General features: G+C 41.2%; 1 protein-coding gene across 3 annotated transcripts in view; it reads right to left on the reverse strand.

The window, feature by feature from the left end:
* Positions 1–1,394: 1,394 nt before the first annotated feature.
* The window catches only part of LOC141771527 (cGMP-inhibited 3',5'-cyclic phosphodiesterase 3A-like), a 57,981-nt gene continuing 37,481 nt past the window's right edge, over positions 1,395–21,894 (reverse strand). For all 3 annotated transcript variants that reach the window (XM_074641906.1, XM_074641905.1, XM_074641907.1), the window contains 14 exons: positions 17,226–17,471; positions 13,692–13,837; positions 13,491–13,606; positions 13,099–13,342; positions 12,789–12,862; positions 12,378–12,574; positions 11,883–12,020; positions 10,667–10,778; positions 9,596–9,703; positions 8,877–9,076; positions 8,256–8,459; positions 7,880–8,041; positions 3,473–3,746; positions 1,395–1,969 (listed from right to left, as the gene is read on the reverse strand). In XM_074641906.1, the coding sequence (XP_074498007.1) occupies positions 1,626–1,969; positions 3,473–3,746; positions 7,880–8,041; positions 8,256–8,459; positions 8,877–9,076; positions 9,596–9,703; positions 10,667–10,778; positions 11,883–12,020; positions 12,378–12,574; positions 12,789–12,862; positions 13,099–13,342; positions 13,491–13,606; positions 13,692–13,837; positions 17,226–17,471 (2,565 nt within the window). In that variant the 3' untranslated portion in view covers positions 1,395–1,625. The remainder of the gene's footprint in view (positions 1,970–3,472; positions 3,747–7,879; positions 8,042–8,255; positions 8,460–8,876; positions 9,077–9,595; positions 9,704–10,666; positions 10,779–11,882; positions 12,021–12,377; positions 12,575–12,788; positions 12,863–13,098; positions 13,343–13,490; positions 13,607–13,691; positions 13,838–17,225; positions 17,472–21,894) is intronic.

Below are 21,894 nucleotides of genomic sequence, written 5' to 3' on the forward strand. Positions count from 1 at the left end.
TTTCTAAATAATGGTGTCTTGTAAGCCCCGTTTGGGCTGGGCATATTATTTATGCATGACACAATAATAATCAAATCAAATCAAATGTACTTTCTTTGCCTTTGTGTGCAACAAAATAAGGAATGAATGATTTGGATCTGATTGCAGGTAGTTTCTTGTGGGTACACAGCACCCCCTGGATGGCAACAGCCTCCACAGAGGAGGGTTGTTTAATGTCTTATTGATGTAAATCCTCTGGGGTGATTTGTAACTGTGAGTCAGCTCTGGCCTGGGCCACTATGGCTTATTGGATTACTTCACTTTCTGAAACATTTGGCCTACATACCAGGCTATAAATTATATTGCAAAGAAGAAAGAATTCTTGTCACTAGTGAGACTGTAAAGAAAAGAAGTCGGGGAGTGGCATAAAATGTGGACACAAATTATATCTTCTTAATAAAACACATTACCTTATTAGCTAGTTTTGTGTCTTGTGAGTTAGTTTAACAGTATGATCTGCTGTATTGTAGCATTGAGACCAATGGGAGGCCGACGCTGAAAGCAAAACTAACTAAAATAGAATTGTAATACACAGTATAATGTGATCAATAACCTTGTTTCCCTTGTGGTTCCTTTGTGATTCGCAAAGGGAACCGCGTGTCTCATCGGTAAATAAATAAATAAATCAGACAGCATCGCAAACAGCAGGGAAAGAAACTCTTGAAGCAGTGGCGAGTATAAGGACGAGGAAACTACAAGTCCTTTTTGTTTCTTTTTTTTTCTCTACGGGTTTCTGCCTTCCTGAGTTGTGTGGCCTGGAAACGTGTAGGTGCGCTACGCTGACTTTGAGTAACAAAAGACGGGGAGATAAAACATGCGGACGAACATTGTTTTACATGAACAAAACCCTGTTTTGTATGTTTTTCCTTGAGCGAGAATAAAGCTTTTAGAGCAACAGGGATCTTTTGTTAAGCTTCCTATCTGTTCTGAGTGAGGAATGTGTTTCTACAGTAGCATTTGTGTGTGCATGTGTGTAGGTGTATGTCAGTATACACAATGTACTACAACTGGCCCTTTTTTCCATCTCCCTCTCCGTGGACACAGCTTTTTCCCTGGCTTTCATCCCATTGTCTTCAAGGAGAAGGGACTTGTTGCACATCCTCAACCACCTGGGTGGCTCCACAGTGTGCTGATATGACGGGAGCAACAAGAAGGGTGGGGGTCGGGGGGTGGTTGGGTGCTCGTGACAGTGTATTACTCACTGGTGGAGTGAATCTGTGAATCAGCGTGTTTGGCCCGTAGTGCAGGATGGGCAGCCTGGGTGAGGGCAGGGCAGCAGATCCAGACTAAAACAAACACTACAGCAAAAACAAGTACAGTCCCAATCATTCTCTTTTTTTCTTCTTCTTCTTCTACTCCTCAGTCACGTCATCTTTTGCTCATCTCACCCTCGTCAGATGAACTGGGCATGCATCATCCCTGTCCTCAAACCCAGGTTTTGTTAGGCACATATTACCCAAAACATCTTCTACAGTGTTGTGTCGAAGTGATGTGCTGGCTACCATATCAAGAGTTTAGTTAGGAAAGAAACAAACATTTTTTTTAGACAAAGTTCAGATTCCTGGTTTTAAGAGGAGGTCATAATATCACTCTGGTTCCTCCTCTTTTTCCCCTGAAGTCTCTGATTGTGGAACGATTTCTTCTTCCTCTATAACTGGCACCTCTTCCCTTTCATCAAGGCCGTCCATCGACTCCTCCTCCTCCTCCTCCTCCTCCTCCTCCTCGTCTTTGCTTGCTTGCTCCTCCTCCTCCTCATGGATGGCTGTGATTGGATCGGAGGGGCTGCCGATGCAGTTGGGGTCCTCTTCCTGAGCCTCCTCCTGGGCTTCTGCATCGATGACTCTTTTCCACATTTCATGGTTTTCCAGAATATGCTGTGTTATCTGGCAAAACACTTTCCTCCTGCTCACCTTTTTGGTTTCTTGTCGCTCTGTCGGACACAAAGTCGACAGTTAGACAAAAAACACTTGGAAAGCTGGCGATCGCCACTCTGATGTCTGTATGCTACAGCCAGGAGACGGTTAACTTAGCTTAGCATCAAGAGTGCAAACAGGGCGAAACAGCTAGATTGACTCTGTCCTAAGTTTAGAAAATCTGACAGCAGCACCTCTAAAGCCTTCTAATCAACAAGTTATACCTCATTAGTCTAATACAGTGGATTTAAAAGTGGGGTCCGGGGACGCCCAGGAGGTCCCCAGCAAAAAATCCATCCATAAGTAACACAATGACAGAATGTATGACTATTTTTGGTCATGAGTTTCATAGACTTTCTGTAATAAAACATCTAAAGACCCAGACACACCAAACCGACATCAGAGAACTAGCGGTGACGAAGGCCGCCTCTTGCGTTACCTCATGTCACCTGTGTCTTGGCCAAAAAGTTGCACTCAAACACACGGCAAACACTACAGCCAACAGCCAACTAGTATGTACGTCCTGCACTTGTGTGAGAGGAAATAAATCTCCACACCAGCAGGTCGTTGTAGTCTGTATTCGTCATTCAAAAAGGGAAACCAGAAGACCGAGGACGGCGGTTATACAAGCTGTTGTTATGATACGTACATGAAACAATGCAGCGTTTGCCGACCATTTCCAAATCACTCTCATTCCCCACTTAGCTTCATTCCAGATGGCCCTGTCATTGTGAAAATATCTGTGTATTGGAATGATCACATGAAATAAAAATGGAAAATTAGAAGAACCTTCTGTGTGTGCCCTCTTTACTTTGCTCACTTCGGTTTCTCTTCTCGTGAACTGATTCGTTTAAGCTGACCAGCCAATTACAGTGATCAGATGGGGGGACCCTGGGGCAAAATCTTATCAAATCAAAAGTTTGGTAACCACTGGTCTAATATATACAAAAACCTAAATGACAAGCTGCGTCCAGTGACTTTCTGCTCATTGCCTGTCAACCTCACGGCGACAACAAGACTACAAGGAATTACTATTTTTGTACAGATTAAAGAAATTTGATAATTTTTTTATTGGTGATCTTTAGAGGTGCTGGAAACTTGAACAGAGTTGGGCTAGCTGTTTCCCTGTTTCCCCGTTTCCAGTCTTTATGCTAAGCTAAGCTACCGTCTCCTTATTCTTTTTTTTTCGTCATATACATACATATACATATACCCTCTGCATTTTTACCCCCTGAGTCCCAGCTGCCCTTCATGCAGCTTCATATTATCAAAAATAGATATAAGTCGTACCAATCCTTTAATCTAACTCTCAAGAAGAGAGCGAATAATATAGTATAGAAAATAGTATTTTCCAAGTTTCATAGTTACAATCTCTGTTGACATGCTTTCCAAGTATATTACAGTTGAATGACCCAGCTCCAGTGGTACAAAGGCATTCCGATAAATGTAAATAAAACGATTTCTATTAAAAGATGACAGACATTATGCATGCAACATTAATTAATAAGATGTTTACATACGGGAGGTGTCAGAGCTTGTTGATGCGTCCTCATCCGCTGTGTCCTCCTCTTCCTCTTCCTCTTCTATATCTTGTTCCTCCTTCGCCTCTTCTGGCTCCGTCTCTCCCTCGGGTGGGTCGACCCAGCGTCCCGGCATGAGAGCAGCAGAGTCGTAGGAGGAACACAGAGGGCCCACTATGTGAGTGATGAATGACTCCTGGAGTTTAGCGAGCTGCGGAGCGGAGCGGTCCATGAACGGGCTGATGGCAAGGCCCAGGTTCGCTTCTTCGTCACCCTAGAAGGGTACAAACATGGCAAATATGTGAGATGAGCAGAAATGATAAAATATCAATGTGCTGGAAAATGGAACATACACACAAACATTATGTTTTATAATGATGAGATTTCAAGAGAGAGAGAGAACATTTTTCTCCACTGCCCCTTATTTTTATAGCTTCAGGAAAAAAATATATATATATTGGCTTGTAGTCTACTCTGCTTTTAAGAATTCATATTTGAATTCAAAATTTGCAAACGGTCTTAAAATTAGTAGATATGAAGTACAGAAAAAAATGAGTTTTAGTCACTGCAGACCTGATAAATGCATAAAAAATAGTACAAAAATAGTCCTTCAAAGTGCTGTTTACAAAATAAAACATACAGTATAGCATAATTAATTACCTGTCATAAAACATAAAACAAAACTGAATTAATTCAAAAAGAAAAAAGACACTTTGTTGAGCTCAGGCACACTTTAACTTCTTTTAAATATAAGAAAACAATATTTATAAGAGTTTTTTTGTGAATATTTCATATGAGTGTTCTAACTTTGTTGTTGCACCATACATGGCAATTTTGTGTTTTTACTCGTTGTTTTTTTGCAAATTAATCTTTCACACTACTTTTATGATTTGTTTCATTTGTAAATTTATTAAGAAAAGTACTACATTATGTTGTTGTTCGTCTTTCAGCTGCTCCTGTTAGGGGTCACCACCCCAGCAGATCATCTGAGTTCTGATTGTATGATCCGCATATTTGATTTAGCATGGGTTTTACGCTAGATGCCCTTCTTGATGCAGCCCCCCTATTAAAAGTACTACATTAAATAAATTATATTATATATCAAATATATTTATATATAACATTTTAATAATTTCTCAGGCTTGCACATGTAGGTCAACTCTATATGACTCAAGTTTTTTTAAATTCAGATATGCAGTATATACAGAAAGTCCTAGATACACTACCTCATGGGTACAGTAAGTAGGTCAAGAAGACTACAAATAGAAAAACATTAATTCAAACTATATGGCTGATCTGTAGGACTCAATCACATAAATGAGACAGTCACAAGGTCCCACAATGTAACCACTGATAAATACTGACATAAATACGCTGTGCTATCTCTGACCACCAAGTATGCACCAACAGGGCGCAACAACCAAGTCAGACTCCCTGCTATACATATCAGATATTTCTGACTGTAGAAGCTGTTTATATACACGTAACAATTGTCTATAATAAATGGAGGCTGGATAAAGACTGTTCCTTCCTCGTCCTTGGGATGTTCATCATTCTTGCACTTTCCATTTTTCTGTTTAGCGCCCACAAAGACAAAGCTATCAATCTGGCAATAAAATCTCATTTTTAGATTTATTCTGCTGATTGCAGTCGTGATAGCTCTGTGCATCCTCACACAAACCAAGGCCATATCTACAGTTATCTTCAAAACACAGCAGCAAAATACTTTATTCATGATAAAAAAAAAAAAATGAAAAATGCATTAGTCCATCCATCCATCCATCTGCAACCGCTTATCCCATTAGGGGTCGCGGAGGGGCTGGAGCCGATCCCAGCCGACATTGGGCGAAGGTGGGGTACACCCTGGACAGGTCGCCAGTCCATCGCAGGGCTGACACATAGAGACAGACAACCATTCACACTCATATTCACACCTACGGGCAATTTAGAGTCAACAATTAACTAACCTGTTCATTCATTAGTATGAATTTGATTTGTCTCAACAGAGGAACCTTTTCATTTTGGGATATTTTCCAATCTTTTGACATGGATCCTAGTTTATGTTGCAGTGTCTAATGTGATTTAGCTTCTGTTGCACTTTCATATATTGTGACAGCCATGTGTTGAGCATTTGTGTTTGTTTTTTCTGATGTCAGGGCTTTTAAAGTTATTCAGTAGGAGGACACAGGGGCAAGGGCTCCCATTGCTATGGCAACCTGATACCTGGATGGCGTCAGTGCACTGCACTAATGGTTCATGTGATAGATGTGTGTGCATATGTATAGCACCAGTGGACAAAGAGGGAATTGACAATAACCAGAAATTGCTAATGTTTTTTTAATATTAAAGTGGTGCCTTGCAGAGCATAATGCAAATACATACGTGCGTGCAACATATCTATATATCTCTCTCTATATATATATATATATGTGTGTGTGTGTGTGTCAGTTCCTTGTGATCTATGTGTGACTGTGAATGAGCGCTGTCAAGGATGACTCATTTAGGTCATCCGTCTCCCCTCTGAAGAGAAAAACATACGCACTCCCTCCGTCTTTCACCCGCTCTCTCTAACTTCACCCCCCCCCCACCTCCCCCCCCTTCCCGATGCTCCCGCTCAAAGGACATACACATTTCTAAAAGCTATTATGAGAATTGAAGAGAAGGTTTGCGAGGAGAAAAGAAACAGATCAGAGGGAGGACGTTTTCCTCAGTAATCAGCGCGCCTATGATTGGGTTTGTAGCTGCTACACAGTGTTCAAGTTACACAAGTTCCCCTCATTAAAAAATGGACTATATAAACTAAATTAATGCTGATAGTGAGTTTGCTAATTGTGATAACAGAAATACAAAGATTTTTCATTTTGAGAAGAAAAAAAAATATTTTCTTTCCATCTTTGCCTTCGTAATGCACCACATAAAATAGCTGTAATTATGGCTCAAGAGTCTCAAATTAGTGCTTTCTACTAACATGTTGTTGCTAGGCGAGTGATCATATCTCTCTGGCTAATCAGATTGTATCTTTATCGACTAGCTCGGCACTAACTGAGCTGACCAATCAGAGGCATTGTTATTTAACATCAGGATTTGTTGCCAGGCGTCCGTCTACAGGAGTCTCTAACAAATTCATCAGCTGGCAGGCACGTCTTTTGATTATTCTATTTCTGTTCAGAGGGAACATCCAGCTGCACACGTAAAGCACTTTGCTGAAGGGTCCCTGAGCGAAAAGCAAATCACTATCATCTGCAGAGGTGCCGTTATGCAGCAGTTGACCCCGACCTCGCTGTGGAGGAAGAGAGCAAAAAGATGAAATGCCTCTTGAGAGCAATAAAACATTATAATTACGTTACATTTTTATCCTTATTAGCATTTTTATACATTATCACAATCTGATGACAGTTTGTGGGTTCTTTGGTCGCTGTCAATCAAATTTGATCAAACCACATCCACACAGTCCTGATGATGATTGATGTTTCTACAGTAACCCAGAATGGACAAACCAAACACTGGCTCTAGAGAGAGCCTTTCACATTTTTACGTTACCTGAAGGCCACCCTAGTTTTCCGACACACTTGTGAAATTGCTTTTATGTAGATTTCTGTAATTTCTATTTCCGCAGACTGTACTTGGTACATTACAATTCCATCTATCGATGTGTGAGATGCTATCTAACTATAAAGCAAGGAATCTCTGTCTGTCTTTATGTGCCTATGTGGGTGTGTCCTTTGCATATCTCGAGAACCATTCATACGATCGACTTCACACTGGACGGGTGTATTGCTGGGGACCCAAGGACATGCGGTGTCGAAGTTGGTGCAATTTGGACATGGGACACATTTAATATTAATAAACTTTAAATAATAATTCAGGGCTCTGCGGACTGAGTCGAGCATATCGCCCACAGCGAGCCTTTACAGGCCATTGGCTCATTGAGTGCAGTTAATTTTTGCAGCTGGATGCTGGATATACTATCGTTACAACCAAACTCTTCTACCAACAAGTAATGAGCTGTTTTCAAGAGCGCTGCAAGCACCACTTCCGGAGGTTAAGCAATCGGCCCGCTCCAAACAGGCACATGCTCCGAACAGCCACGCACTATGAATGGGCACAAATTTATTTTTCCTAGGATGGGGAAGACATGACCTGTCCTACTCTGCCTCTGATGGCTAGTACTCCTTGCCTTCGTTGGTTTGATTGGTTATGTTTAGGCATGAGAAGTGAGATTGGGTAGGGTAAGTATATCATGGTAAACCAATCAGAGGCAGAGTAAGGAGAGTCATGCCCAACCATGCTATAGCAATATCAGGAGCCACGCAATCTCACTCGGCCACGCACTCCATACAGCCACTGTCTGTCTGTAAATGCTAATAACTTTGAAAGTGAGATCTTGAAGGAGATTTATAAGCGTACTTGTTCGTAGAACTCGTTCACGATCCCCTCTGTCCACTGCAGGTGCAGCTCCTTACACTTCAGCGGTCCATTGACATCAGCCAGCTTGATGCACATCTGGCACACCAGCAATCTGTCGTTTTCATTGGTCCAATCAATACCGGACACCCCTTCATCACCCACCTGGGGAGATGTACACAGGGAGGTTTGAGTAAAGAAGAAAAACACAGCTATTGATTGTAAAGAATTCCCCACTGATTGCTTGTCAGCTTTAGTTTAGGACAATCTGGGAGTAAAGACAGGAGCTGAGAGAAGATAACCAATAACAACAATCATTGCAGATGGATGATGGATGGTCACTTATTTGTTCTACAGTTTATTTCACAGATTTTTTCACCTTTGCATTAAACTCTGCGAGGAAGTCAAAGTGCTTTTTGAGGTCGGTGGCTAGGATGGCTTCAATGACGAGGAAGCGGAAGCGCTTGAACTCCACGTGTTCAAGGTTAGCGAGGAAGTTGTACTCAGGTCGAGACATGAAGAGGTTCCACGCTGAAGCTGCGTGGTGATTTTCCAAGACTGAGCGATCGTTGTACAGAAGAGCCTATAGTGGACGACCAAGAGGAGGAAGTGAAATGAACATTCAGTCTTGGCATTCAAGATTTAAGCTGCTACGTGTTTAACCATCGGTATTGATTGTTAATTGCTTTCTTGTAGTGGTTGAGCTTATTGGTCTTTTGGTTCTTGGTTGGCACATACACTGTGGTTATTTCAAGCTGTTTTAAGATGTGGTGACACACATTGTATATGTAATTTAAGGATCTAAACATTTGCATATTCATTTTGCTGTAATATTGCCTTAATGGAAGACATGTTTCTTCCACACAGATAGGTAGTCCCATTAGCAAAAATATTTTAGCTCAAAGCAATGGATTTATGTGAAAGCTTGCTTTACTCTTCTTCATATCATAATTACATCTAAACTGCTGAGCTCCTGTTCTAAAGGTTAATACGCATTTACCTGTGGTGCACTGGTAGCTACTAGAAAGGCGTTGGTTCTTCCAGGATGGTCATAGTCGTGCATGGCGGCAGCAACATACAGGGCCATGAGCTCCAGGCCGGGGATAAGGCCAGCCAGGGAACCATAGCCGTCCTCCAGGACAGAGTTCATCTTGGACACCAGGAAGCCTGTGGCACCAGGTGTAATGCTATTATCTGAGTCTACGGGCGGAAAAAAACCCACAGCTTACGTCATTGACGGTGCTCTTTGCTAAAATGTTGCCGCCTCATTAGCTGCTGTAACACCTGGTGCTGTTAGACTGTTTGTTCAGAAAGAAACTTTCAGCACTTTGACTCATTTTACCTACTCTACATTTAACTATCATCAGGATGTGACTGTAAAATGAGTCATAAGTGTTTAAACCACCCGATTTGACTATTATCAGCTCATTAAATATGTGTTATCAGTCATTGTAAGCCTCACCACGTATTACCTTGGATTCTTGAAGAAAACATTTTTCTCACATGCCTCCATGGTGAACGAATAATAAAAAAAGGAGAAAAGTCTTGAGATAGTCTCGTCTCCGTTTTTTGATTCTTCGTTCACCATGGAGGCATGTGAGAAAAACAACGTTTTCTTCAAGAATTCAAAGTAACAGAGTGAGTAATTGATATACAAATGGTCATTTTGTGGGTGAAGTATTCCTTTAAGGAATGACAGTATGTATTAAACATCCTCACCAGTGTGTATCCCATTCTCAGTCAGCAGGACGGGCAGGCCTGGTACAGGCTGAGTGGTGAGGTACCAAACAGCATGTAGCACGTCAGTGGCATGGATCCGGTTGTGATCTGGGGAGAGTCAAATAAAATGCCAATTCACACCAGTGGAGGGCAGAAAGACCACTGTGATGAAATCTCAGCTGGAGCAGTTTTAAACATTCTCAAGAACAATATTAAACTGGAAAAATCACTATAAACCCACTTTCAGTCAAGGAATCTGTAACATTGCTGAAGTAATGATCTTCTGCTTTTTAACATCTAGGTCTATTTTATGGGAAAATTCCAAGTTGACACATGTCCAAATATGAGAGAACACAGCATTAGGCAATACTGTACTGTATACAGTAAATGCACAGGACAAAAGGCTGTTTACTTGTTATCTCATCTGTCAGTGGAGAGCAGTCCAGACATTTTTACAAAAGCAGAGTGTCCCCCTGAAACTGTGCTAAGTAAAAAACAGGTTACAACAACTACAGTATAAATAGTTAGGAAATACAGATCATGTAATTAAAAACACTGGAGAACTACGGTGGCTGGCGCAAAAACACGAGTGGCCCTATCTAGAGCCAGTGTTTGGTTTGTCCATTCTGGGCTACTGTAGAAACATGGGGATGTTTGTAGATATACACTGCTCATTCTAAGGTGATGAAAACACAATGTTTCTTATTTTCAGGTGATTATACACCATCACTGCCAATATATCCCCCTCAATGTTACACTCTGCCTGTAAGAAACAAGGATTTTAGATGCTTTTGTCAGCTACATCTTCGGTTTCAATATGAATTGACATAAACACCGTAGTTAATTAGATATGATCATCTTCTGATACCAAACACCAACAGGAAACTCAATGTTCCTGCCAACTGTGAACAATAAGAGCATGCCATAAATTACTGAAGCAGAAAGTAGGCCTGTTGGTGGTGTTTTATTACTACGATAATGCAATATATCCCCCTTGTGGCAGATAAAGATAATGCTGGACATCAATAATTCACTTGAACAATTTCATAAACACGGAGGTCTTCTACTCACAAGGGATGACCCTGTATCCGTTCTCCAGAGCGTGGAAGTAGTTCATGAACTCGTGTACAGGAATTCTGAAGGTCTCAAACAGACCCGTGTCCTCAAAGAGCTTATAGGAAACCTGGGACACAACACGAGGAAACATACTGTGATTCAGATGTATAGTTGGGTCAAGTCACTTGTCATTCTACAGCACTCTTTTGTTATAGAAAGATCGTAACACTTTATAATAACCACCATTAATAAATGGTAAATTGATAGATAATTAAACTTTAGTTAATAGTTAAACAATTAAATGGTAGTTAATAATGTTAACTACTTATTAGAGGTGCCATAATTTATGTTGTTTTATCATTAGTTTGTGTAATATGAAATAATTAGTTTATAAATTCTATATTGTATCATAGCTGATAGGAATTACATTCTGATTAAATTAGTAAAGTATTTATTAACAGCTTATTGATGCACACATTATAACATTTTATATACTATATCAAGTACTTGTTAATTATTACCAAATTATTTGTAAACCTTTAAGAAATAGTTTGTAAAACATGTATAAACATTAAATAGACAGATGGACCAGAAACCAATTATTAACCATAGACAGTAGTATTAACTATCTATCTAAATTATGTTTATAGATGCTTTACAAAGTATTTATTAAGCATTTAACAAGGTATTATAATCAGTTGCAACTTTCTAATAGCCATCCAAATAGCTTTTATAGATGGTTTACAAATCATTTCGTAATCATTAACAAATACTTAATATAGTATATACAATATTATGTGTGCAACAGTGAAACTCTTAAAATAACATAAATTATGGCATTACTAATAATTGGTAAATATGATTAATTACCATTTCAATGCTTGTTAACTGTAAAATAGCTATTAACTTAAGTTGAATTAACTATCAATTTACAATTTATTAATAATGGTTATTATAAAGTGTTACCAAAATGTCTAGTATCCACTAACATCGAATTGTTTTTGGATCTGATTGGCCAACACTGCATGCATCACTGATTTTCTAGTGCTGTTGTTGTTGTTGCAAGCTTAAAATGACAGCTAATGTCCCTCATTGCCACATTAAGCTGCTAATTACAAACCTGTGAACATTTCCGTCAATATGAGTTCCTTTTAATTGAATCAGTATTGATGTGTTTTCATTAAATAAATGTCATATGGGCTTCAAAGTTTCCTCACTAATGAGTGTTTACCTGACTGAGGATGCAGCCCGTCTTGCCGTGGGTCTTCTCCACGAGACTGAAAATGGGAAAGTTCCAGTTGTTGAGTTGACTCATCAGAGGCTCCAGCTCCGGCTCCACCACAGGCTCCTCGGCCAAGATGGGCTTTTCCTGTCAGGCAAAGGTCAGAAAAATACTGATAAGTACTTGCAAGTACAGTAAACATTTTTTTAAGTCACCACAGTTTGATGCTCAACAACAAGCTTAGGGTCATTTCACAATTCACTCTGGAGATATACACGATCCGACTGCACCACTGCTTGGTTTCCAGCATTTTGGGAAAGCATTTTAGAAAAAGGTATGCTGTTTATAGAGCAGTATATGACAGTAAATAATGGTTAAATCATTGTAAAACCTAATCGAAAGATATGATCCATCTTTGTTTCCTGTTGTCTTTGGAGGGATTTGAAGCACATTAAAGCACATTAGAGATAATAACTGAGACTACCAAGCGCTCCGATTGCCTACCTCTGGTGATGGCAGGAGAGGGTGAAGAACGATGCCCTCGGCCAGATACTCCCTGCAACCTTGCCTCGCTTCAGGCAGCTTCTTGCCTCCCTCTCCCTCCTCTTCATTCTGTGCAAAGTCGCTGCTGTCACTGTGGTTGGTCTCGTAGGTGCTGTCGTAGGTGCTGTCATAGTCCGAAGAAGCTACGGCACGCTCATCTAGGGAGACGTTACACAAGTTAAACACGTGCGATTTGATGATTATAAAAAGCTACAATGAGGGCAGTTGTGGAGAAGGTCAATCTGAGTAAATCAAATTATCAAGCTAGAAAATAAGCTGGAAGAATAGTCTATGTTTATCAATCAGGTTAAATTCTGGAAGCATTTTCTTGTATATCATACTCATAGGCTGCTATCACACTCTGCTGTTTACCTGGGTGGGGTATTCTGTCCACTTTGTCGACAGAGTCTACCCCATTAAGTCGATTGTTGAACGGCCTGCCACAGCTGATGGAAAGAGAACAGAGAAACACCGACACATTCAGGGGATACATGCTAGTTCATTCCATTTGTTTAAAGCGCGCCAGGATATTGGTCACACGTGGGCTTGATCCATACACTGGATCTCACAAATTAATAAGAATTAATATTGCACTGTATTTGTTTGCTAATGTGCTAACTGTCAACTGCTCATCGAAATGTAACAGGAGAATTAATCCAGTGCGTGATCGCATGTATGTTACCTGCCGCAGAGTGATGGAGGCCGCCAATGAGGGGTGGTGGAGCTCGGGGCGCTCTGACTGTGAGTTAAGGCTCTGTGGTGGCTCTTGGAGGCCACAGAGCCAGGGGTCCGTTCTGTCAGGGGCCCAATCGGCTCAGGAAGCTGCACTGAACACGTCTTGATGGTAGGGCTGGAGGCAGGCGTGCCCTGGGTGGGAGGAGACGGGCACGGAGAGCCCAGAGGTGATACGTTGGAGGGGGGGAAACCTGAAAAAGAGAGCAACACCGACTCTAATGTTTCAGTCTTTACGTAATTTGCTTTTGATGCTAGTATTTATTTATCTTTATCTCAATCAATTGCTTTTGAATTGAGTATTTTTTTTTCCTTGCTATGTTTTTAAGTCACATCAATTACCTGGTCTTCCCAGTGGTTTGCTGAAGAGGTGGTTGGAGGTGACGGAGACAGCACAGGAGGCAGACATGGAGCGACTCTTTGAGATGGTCATCATCACGGAGTTGTTCCATGATTCACTGATTTAATATAAAAACAAAACCCATCACTGTCAAAGTTACTGTAATCCTCTTTGATTGTAGTGAGTGAGTGAATGAGAGTTACCTGTCTGTGGTGTGTTTGATGCTGGCTGAGCGGTCTCGGCGTACAGGGCCTGGTTCGATGGTAGGCAGCCCCGTAGCTGAGGTGGTCGTGGTCCAAGTTGAGGAGATTCTCCGAAGCAATCCTGGGGGCAGACTCCGTCTTAGACGCTGTAACGCAGATAAACAAACGGGGTGGATGAGGCAGGCAGGACACCATCAGTGTACTGGCACTGGACAGGATCTCAAAATTGAAGGATTTTCAATTAAAAGCTACAAATATTTGCATCTTATTGGAAAGATATGTCCATGTCTCTGTGTTTGTATGAAAAGGATATGTTATGATACAGTATGTATTGTATATGTATTCATGAAGTGAATATTGTTAATGTGACTATATTCTTATACACAGTATATCACCTTTGTATTTGATTTAATTGCTGCTGTAATGGTCTAGTATCCAAATACTACAAATATAGTTCTATTTAGCAGTTAAAGTGACGTTTCAGTCTCGGGGGCATGTTTTAACCAATAAATAGAGCTGTATTTTCCTACAGAGCAACTGTTGTGCCTCCTTTTCTCCTCCATCAAAAAGGTAAAGACATCAAACTAGAAGGATGCCATATTTTTTCTTCCAGCCCATTCCTGTTTTTTAAACAGCATGTGGGAGAGAGAATGGTAAGCAGAAAGGACTATAGAGGGCAGCAGAGGATCAAATTTCAAGATTCTTAAAAATCATGTCCCATCCCTCTTTGTCTGTTCAATTCTTAGGCAGATAAACACACACACATACACACACATGAACTCATAGTGCTCTGTGGTATACGTCCCCACTACAGTGAATGACAGCTAATCAAAAGGCATCTAGTCGTGTGTGAACGAAGGACAGAGTAGGAGAGAGAGAGAGCGAGAGAACAGGCATTTGGTGGTAATCAATCACCGTGAACATCATGTCTTCTTTTGCTATTGTGAATTGTATTACTGTGTTGTAATACAGCTTTAAGTGCAGATCTGAAACATCTGCACTGCATTATTATGCAATAATGTAGCTGACAATAACAGAAGGAGACGGGATGTTGGCTGTGATGGATTGCTGCATGTTATCGTTTGGACGTTTTATATAAAGTCTGAAATAGTGAAATAAATATAAACCCCTATGGTGTGCTTTGGAAAATGTGTAGCTGTAATATGAAGTATTATTATAAGTGTGCTTCAATGTTTAAGAGCTGCTATAAACTTGACAAATAGCCAGAACTGCTGGAGTTAAACCAAGAAAAAGACAAGAACAAGAAATGAAACAAAGTGTTTTGCTGTCCCGTTAAGCTAAGTCAAAACCAGAGTAACAAATGCACCTCAGTCATCAGCATTTCTTATTATTACCTTTATATAGCTATTTCTGTCCTTAGTTCAGAGCCATTCAACAAGGTGAGCTGAATCACCAACTTTAACCCATTGCTTCATGCAGACTCACAAATCCTCAATGAGCTAAAATGAGACGGCACCTCATTGAGTTTCACTACATGGGCCGAGCATTTGAGTGCACTCAGGCAGCGTTAAAGCTGCTTGTCACTTTCCTGGTGGGCTATCCAGCATTGCATCACACGCTTTATTTAGTTTCCTTGCCGCCTTAAGTGCACGCATACATTTTGAAGCACTGGCCTTGTAAAACATTAAAAAGCCCTCTGGAAGCATGTGCGTCATTGTTAGCTACATTACAGCCCAGCACTACGCCAGCAGTGAGGGAGGAGATGGGGGGGTGATGAATGCAGGAAGAGGTACACCTGGGCGTACACGTGTGTTGACGTGTACTGCAGCATACAACAAAACTAAACTTTGATACGACTGGGTCTGTTTCTACGAACACACTTATGCTAATACATCTAACTTCACTAATTCAGAGATAGTTTTGTTTATAATGTTTAAGTTTAAATGGGAACCCCACTGCTCTACTACATATGTGAAAAAAGTTGCTAAATTGCCTCGAGTGATGTCACCCGAGGCAGCGTTAGTTGGGTCTGAAGAATTCAAGAATCTGTGGGTGTGGAGTTAAGGCCCAGACACACCAAACCGACATCAATGAACTAGCGGCAAGGAACTGTCTTGGCCAAAAAGTTGCACTCGAACACACCACAAAGACGACAGCCAACGGCCAAATATTATGTTTGTTCTGCGCCTGCGTGAGATAAAGTAACTCTCCCTACCAGCAGGGAGCGGAAGTCTGTATTCGTCATTAAAAAAGGGAAACCGGAAGACCGAAGACGGCGGTTATACGAGCTGTTGTTATGATATGTACAAGAAACAAAGCGGTGTTTGCTGACCATTTTCACACCACTCTCATTCACCACTTAGCTTCATTCCAGATGGCCATGCTGTTGTGAATATTATCCGTGTATTGGAATGATCAGATGAGATGAAGATGAAAAATTAGAAGAAACTTCGGTGTGTGTCCTCTTGACTTTACTAGTTGGCTTGCTTTCCTCACTTCCTTTTTCTTCTTGTGCACTGATTCGTTTAAGCTGAAAAGCCAATCAGAGTGATTTCTCTCACTGACAGACTCCGCCGCCGATTCAACATGCTGAATTGGCCTAAAAGCTTCCAACAAAGGCAGACTAGAGCCAATGGTGCGGGACACAACGCAAAAACTAGGGCAACAGACGCTCACCGACAGCCCGAAATTGGCAGATGACCGACCCTCGTCTTGGAGTGTCAGGGCCTTTAGAGAGACATGAGTGTACCAGTCCTCTCTAGCCCACTTCCCATTTCTGCTTCAGGTTAGAAGCTGCTTTAGCCGCTGCAAGCATAACACACCTGAATTTCCAACAGAACAGTCAGCGGTCGAGGTGCATTATGGGTAATATAGGTGCCAAGTTTTGACAAAGGAAGAAGAATTCTTTGAATAAAAAAAAGACGATATCTCTGGTTCTGCTGCATTTGATTTAGATTTTTCTTTTTTAATTGTCAATCGTGAGTCTGAAAAATAGATCATAGTAGTGTGATGCTAAATCTTTGGAGTACTAATTGTGACCCACACCACAGGTTATGGTCTAATAAAGTGTTGAAATGAATTGTGAGCAGTTCAACCAAGAAGCGATTTCTACTTCTCAGATTATTTAACGTGAGCAGTGTAGAGGCCTGGGGAGGTGAAAGCATATTTAGTACTGCACAAGAAGAAAAAAAGCAAAAATTAGAGAGCCAAAAATAATATCTTGTTTCTTTCTGATCTTCTCATTCATAAAGTGATGCCTCGGATTTATCTGGGGATCATTTGGGGGGTCCCGACCCTAACGTTGCATAATGACTTTTTGATTTTCTGTATTAATCAGCTCTATACAACAGAATAATTTGATTGAGCACAATTGCTGTAATTCTTACAATTAGTCTTGAGGCTTCTAAGTCATTCTGGGTGGCCAATCAATGCTTCCTATTAGCTGCTGAGTGAACTTCCAATTCAGATCCTTACATCAGAATTTGAAATTGTGGTTCAGCCATTGGATATTATCTCAAACATCTAACCAAAGACACAAGAATGAACAAAAACACATTTTTAAGGAAGACAAACCTTTGGGATGGCCAGTCTCTCTGCTTTGTCCGGCCCGTCCTCGGAGTCAGAGCAGGTGTGTGTGTCTGCGGGGATGCGAGGCCGGTGGAGCGGCTGGAGGCTGATCTGGGTGCTGAGGAGGTTGCTGACGGCCTTCAGAGAGCTGCAGGTGTTCGGGGGCAGCGAGGGGTCAGCCAGCAGGTCTGAGATCAGACCGTGGGCCTCGCCCATCACCGCGATGTCCACCACCACGCTGGTGCCCGACGACTGGAGAAGAGAAAAGAGGAAGAGATGGAGGATGAGATAATCATTCTTTGTTCATCTTTTCTGGTGTAATGCAATGATGACGCGGTGAACAAACGTCACACCGCACTGACGCACACCACTTCTTTATCTCTATACCTGAGAGAGAAAGAGGATATGTTTAGAGACAGCGTATGTACTGGGCTTTGTGTGTGAGCATCTGTCTTTATACTGAATTAAATATTTTACAGTCCCAGAAGGAACTGACATCCTGTCAGTCGGTGTAGCAACAGCTTGGTCAGCTGATGTGAAATTCTAAAAATGTGACTGAAAATAAAGGTAGTAGCATGATGGCTACCTGGGTTTAACATGTAGAGGTTGGTGAGGAATAATGACATTATTTTAAACATATCATAGCCATACAAACATCATCAATAGACATCCTACAATATTCCTATAAAGAATAACACACGCCACCCCCTCCCGCCTACATTTAGCTGTCACTGATTCATCATATTGACGGACAAGCCCAAAGGCTCGTCTATGTCAAAGGTCAACCATGTTAGGCTTCCGTAATGGATTCCACTGTTAATGTCAACATGTGCTAATCAGCTCCTCTTTAGCTTATAATCAATTTCCACGCTCACATACACACACATACACCTATATACGTGTACAGTATATATAAGTGCATGCATGCAACATTTAGCAATTGTAATAAGCAATGTCAATCCATACATGTGAATGTGGAGAAAGCTAAAGACACAATGGTACATGAAGAAAAAGGAGTCGATACTGTAGATTTTGGATTTAACTCACATATCTTGCAACAATGCAATCATGGAAAACTTAAAGGGGACCTATTATGCTTTTTCCCTTTCCTTTAGTGTATTGTATAGTTTTTTGTGCATGTAAAAGATCTGCAAAGTTACAAAACCCAAAGTCCACGCCAAAGGGAGTTACTCTCCCCGACAGAAACACTGCTCTCGAACTGCCCGCCTGAAACGCCTTGTTTGAAGTCCTGCCTTTTCTTCCGTAACGTGGTGATGTCACCAAGTTAAATATTTGCATAATGGATAGTTTGGCACGCCCTCAAACAAAGCTAGTTAGAGCAGAGCTGGAGCGAAGTCCAAAAAGTTTGGTTTAAAGGAGGTAATAATGAATGGACAGTATTTCTAAAAGAATAATATATTACGATATAAACGATATGACACATGTTTATGTGTCACGGCTGTCAGCGATGAGATAAATTGTGTTTTTAAGGTGAATTATGTGTCATTTACTTATGAGTAACGTAGCAATGTCACTGATAACCTTTGAACACAACATTTGCTTTGCACATTTCTGTCGCAACTTCTGAGGAATCTGTGAAAAAATTAAATAAAAACACAACATTTGGTTAAATAGAAGAGACGGAGGCAACAGTGAGTGCAGAGAGAGTTGGAGGTGAGTGAACTTTCTGAGTGAACTCTGCTGAGCTGTGGCTCCCCACTGAACCCTGCATGAACTGTGTTATATAATAATACTGTCAAACTTGTGGCAGATCACACAGCTTCTCTGTTTACTTGCCATTTCCAGATATTTTTTTCAAAGTAGTGTTTCTCCCACTCATGCCTGTGATGTTGACACTTCTAGTTTCAATCATAAAAGCTTTGTGTGTTTAAAATAGTCGTGATGGGAATGACTGGCAGTGACTGTACCAGAAAGCTAAAGTTTGAATCACAATCACAATCGAAACATTGCCTATTTTTTACTATAGTGACTGGAAGCGCCTGTCTTCAGCCAAACACTAGCGGTGCTTGCTTGTCGATACTAGTGCTCATACTGAAACCTTTATTGATAACTTACTTTGACATGTTGTTTTTGCAAAACTCTTTTTTCATTCAAGAAAAGAAGAAAAACACTTCTCACATGTTAAATCTCAAGTCAAGCAGCCGTACAAGCCTTTGCCTTAGGAAAATAGTCTTACATTTTGACTTAATCAGGAACTGTCTGATCAACAAATATGTAAACAAGATTACAAATCTGACCACACATTCGATGCCAGCTGTCAGTACCTGGCAGTTTTCCTCAGCGCAACAGACACATTTCAGTTGGTTCAATTATCGGGATGTGTGTTCACGCCTCAATTTTAACGTAGACTCTTATTCGGAGGAACATTTTTAGGAACTTTTGGACCAGTGCTGGTACTGATATGTGTGTGAAGCTTTGAGGATGAATTTGAAAAAATGTGGTTATCAATGAAATATGAGAAAGCCATATAGTGGAGAAAGGGTATGTTAAAGAATAAAACAGTTATTCCCAACAGCATCTTCACTATTGTCTGCTGTTTAGTCTTGGAAACAAATCTGTTGGGGAAAACACAGCGTAGCCTGATGATAAAAATTGCTGCTGAACTTTGCATGAACCTTATCTCTTAAATTAATGTTTTAACCAACATGAATTGGATAACAATCTGCATTGAGCTGATAATAGATATCTCCTTTAATGAATCTGTCTCTAACAGTGGGAAACTCCGGGGTCTGTAAAGTGAAGCCAATGTGGAAGTGCCTTAAACTTGCATTCTTTCTAACAGCCAGCAGGGGGCGACTCCTCTGGTTGCAAAAAGAAGTCTGATTGTATAGAAGTCTATGAGAAAATGAGCCTACTTCTCACTTGATTTATTACCTCAGTAAACACTGTAAACATGAGTTTATGGTCTCAATCGGTAGTTTCAAGTCTTCTTCAATACAGCATGATGTTCATTTAGTAAATTATGGTCCCATTTAGAGTTAAATAGACCATAAAGCAGGGTATGCTTTAGGGCGTGGATAACTTGTGATTGACAGGTCACTACCACGGTGTTGTCCGGTCTGGAAGTTGTCCATGCTTTACTTTAACCCGTTCACAGTGTGTTTTCAGTTCCTGGAAGTTAGTTATAACATTTTGGTCACCTAAAAATGTCTTATTCAGCGTTCGGTTGTACCTCTTGTGTCACTTCTGGTTGCAAAAAACCAAGATGGCGACGGTCAAAATGACGAACTCGAGGCTTCAAAACAGCAGTCCACAAACCAGTTTGGTGACGTCACAGTGACTATGTCCACTTTTTCTATACAGTCTATGGTTTCTACTCTTGACACCTTGAGGAAAGCAAATCGCAACCAAAACAGGTTGTGAAATGGAAATGATAGGAGAGTTCATGGAACAATGGAGGATTGCTAGAGTGAGTTAATCAAGACATTCAAACATGAACTGACTCTCCCCCACTGTGCCAACACATGAAGAACTCACGTGATCACTCCATCCATAAGCCTTCGCTCTCCCATCTGCCTACCTCCCGAGGCTACCGGGCTCGGCGACTGGCAGCGACCTCTGCTTTTGCCACTCTGCTTGTATCCGTGCCTAACGTTTTCACCTCTGTTGTGATTTCATTCATTGGTTTCTCATATCCTGAGCTGGGGAGTTTACCTCTTCTACTCACACTATCACTTTTCTGTACCTCATACATATATTTGTCTCTGGCAGAGCTAAAGGTAGAAAAAGATGTGCAAAGGGGAGTAAAGGGGGAATATACAAGTTAACAACAGCAAATCCACCCCTCTGTATTCAAACAAAGTGACTGATGATTCACATAATTTGCTTCCTTAAACAGATTGTATTAGCTCTTCAAACATGTCGGAGCTCGGGGGCTGCGATGTGATGAGTAAATGCATCAAGCACCTAGGAAGATAGTTTCCTGGAAGAGCGCGTGTCTGTGTGTGTGCATGTGCGAGTGTGCATGTGTCACCTCAACCTGAACAAAACCCATTAGACCACTCCAGAGCTTTATGACATCCTGCTATTGTGACATTCACCCATTACCTGGCAGTAATGGTCTCTGTTCAGCTAATGTCAGGGAGAGACTGAGATAGCGTGTGCCTGTGTGTGTGTGTGTGCGTGCGTGTGTGTGTGTGTGTGTGTGTGTGTGTGTGTGTGTGTGTGTGTGTGTGTGTGTGTGTGTGTGTGTGTGTGTGTGTGTGTGTTGCAGCTGTTTTTATGGCACTTTTCTCTGTTATAATCCTGATATTTGAGCATTTTTAAAAAAGAATAAAGTATATGTGTGCATTTGCAAGCTCATTCAGAGCAACATGCATAAGCATTTGAGCTGATGGAGCGCTACAGAGCGCCGTTCTCGTAGAGACACAGTGGAGAGGCGAGGCGAGGGAGAAGGTTATCGATTCCTCCCAGCATAAAGGCCCACAGGAGACAGCAGGCAGAGCCATGGTCAATGAGTAAATCAACAGTGGGCACACACACACACGCACGCACACACACACACACACACACACACACACACACACACACACACACACACACACACACACACACACACACACACACGCACACACACGCACACACACACACACACACACAAACACACACACACACACACAAACACACACACACACACACACACACACACACACAC

The sequence above is a fragment of the Sebastes fasciatus genome, chromosome 7, assembly GCF_043250625.1.
Source record: "Sebastes fasciatus isolate fSebFas1 chromosome 7, fSebFas1.pri, whole genome shotgun sequence".
Classification (NCBI taxonomy): Eukaryota; Metazoa; Chordata; class Actinopteri; order Perciformes; family Sebastidae; genus Sebastes; species Sebastes fasciatus.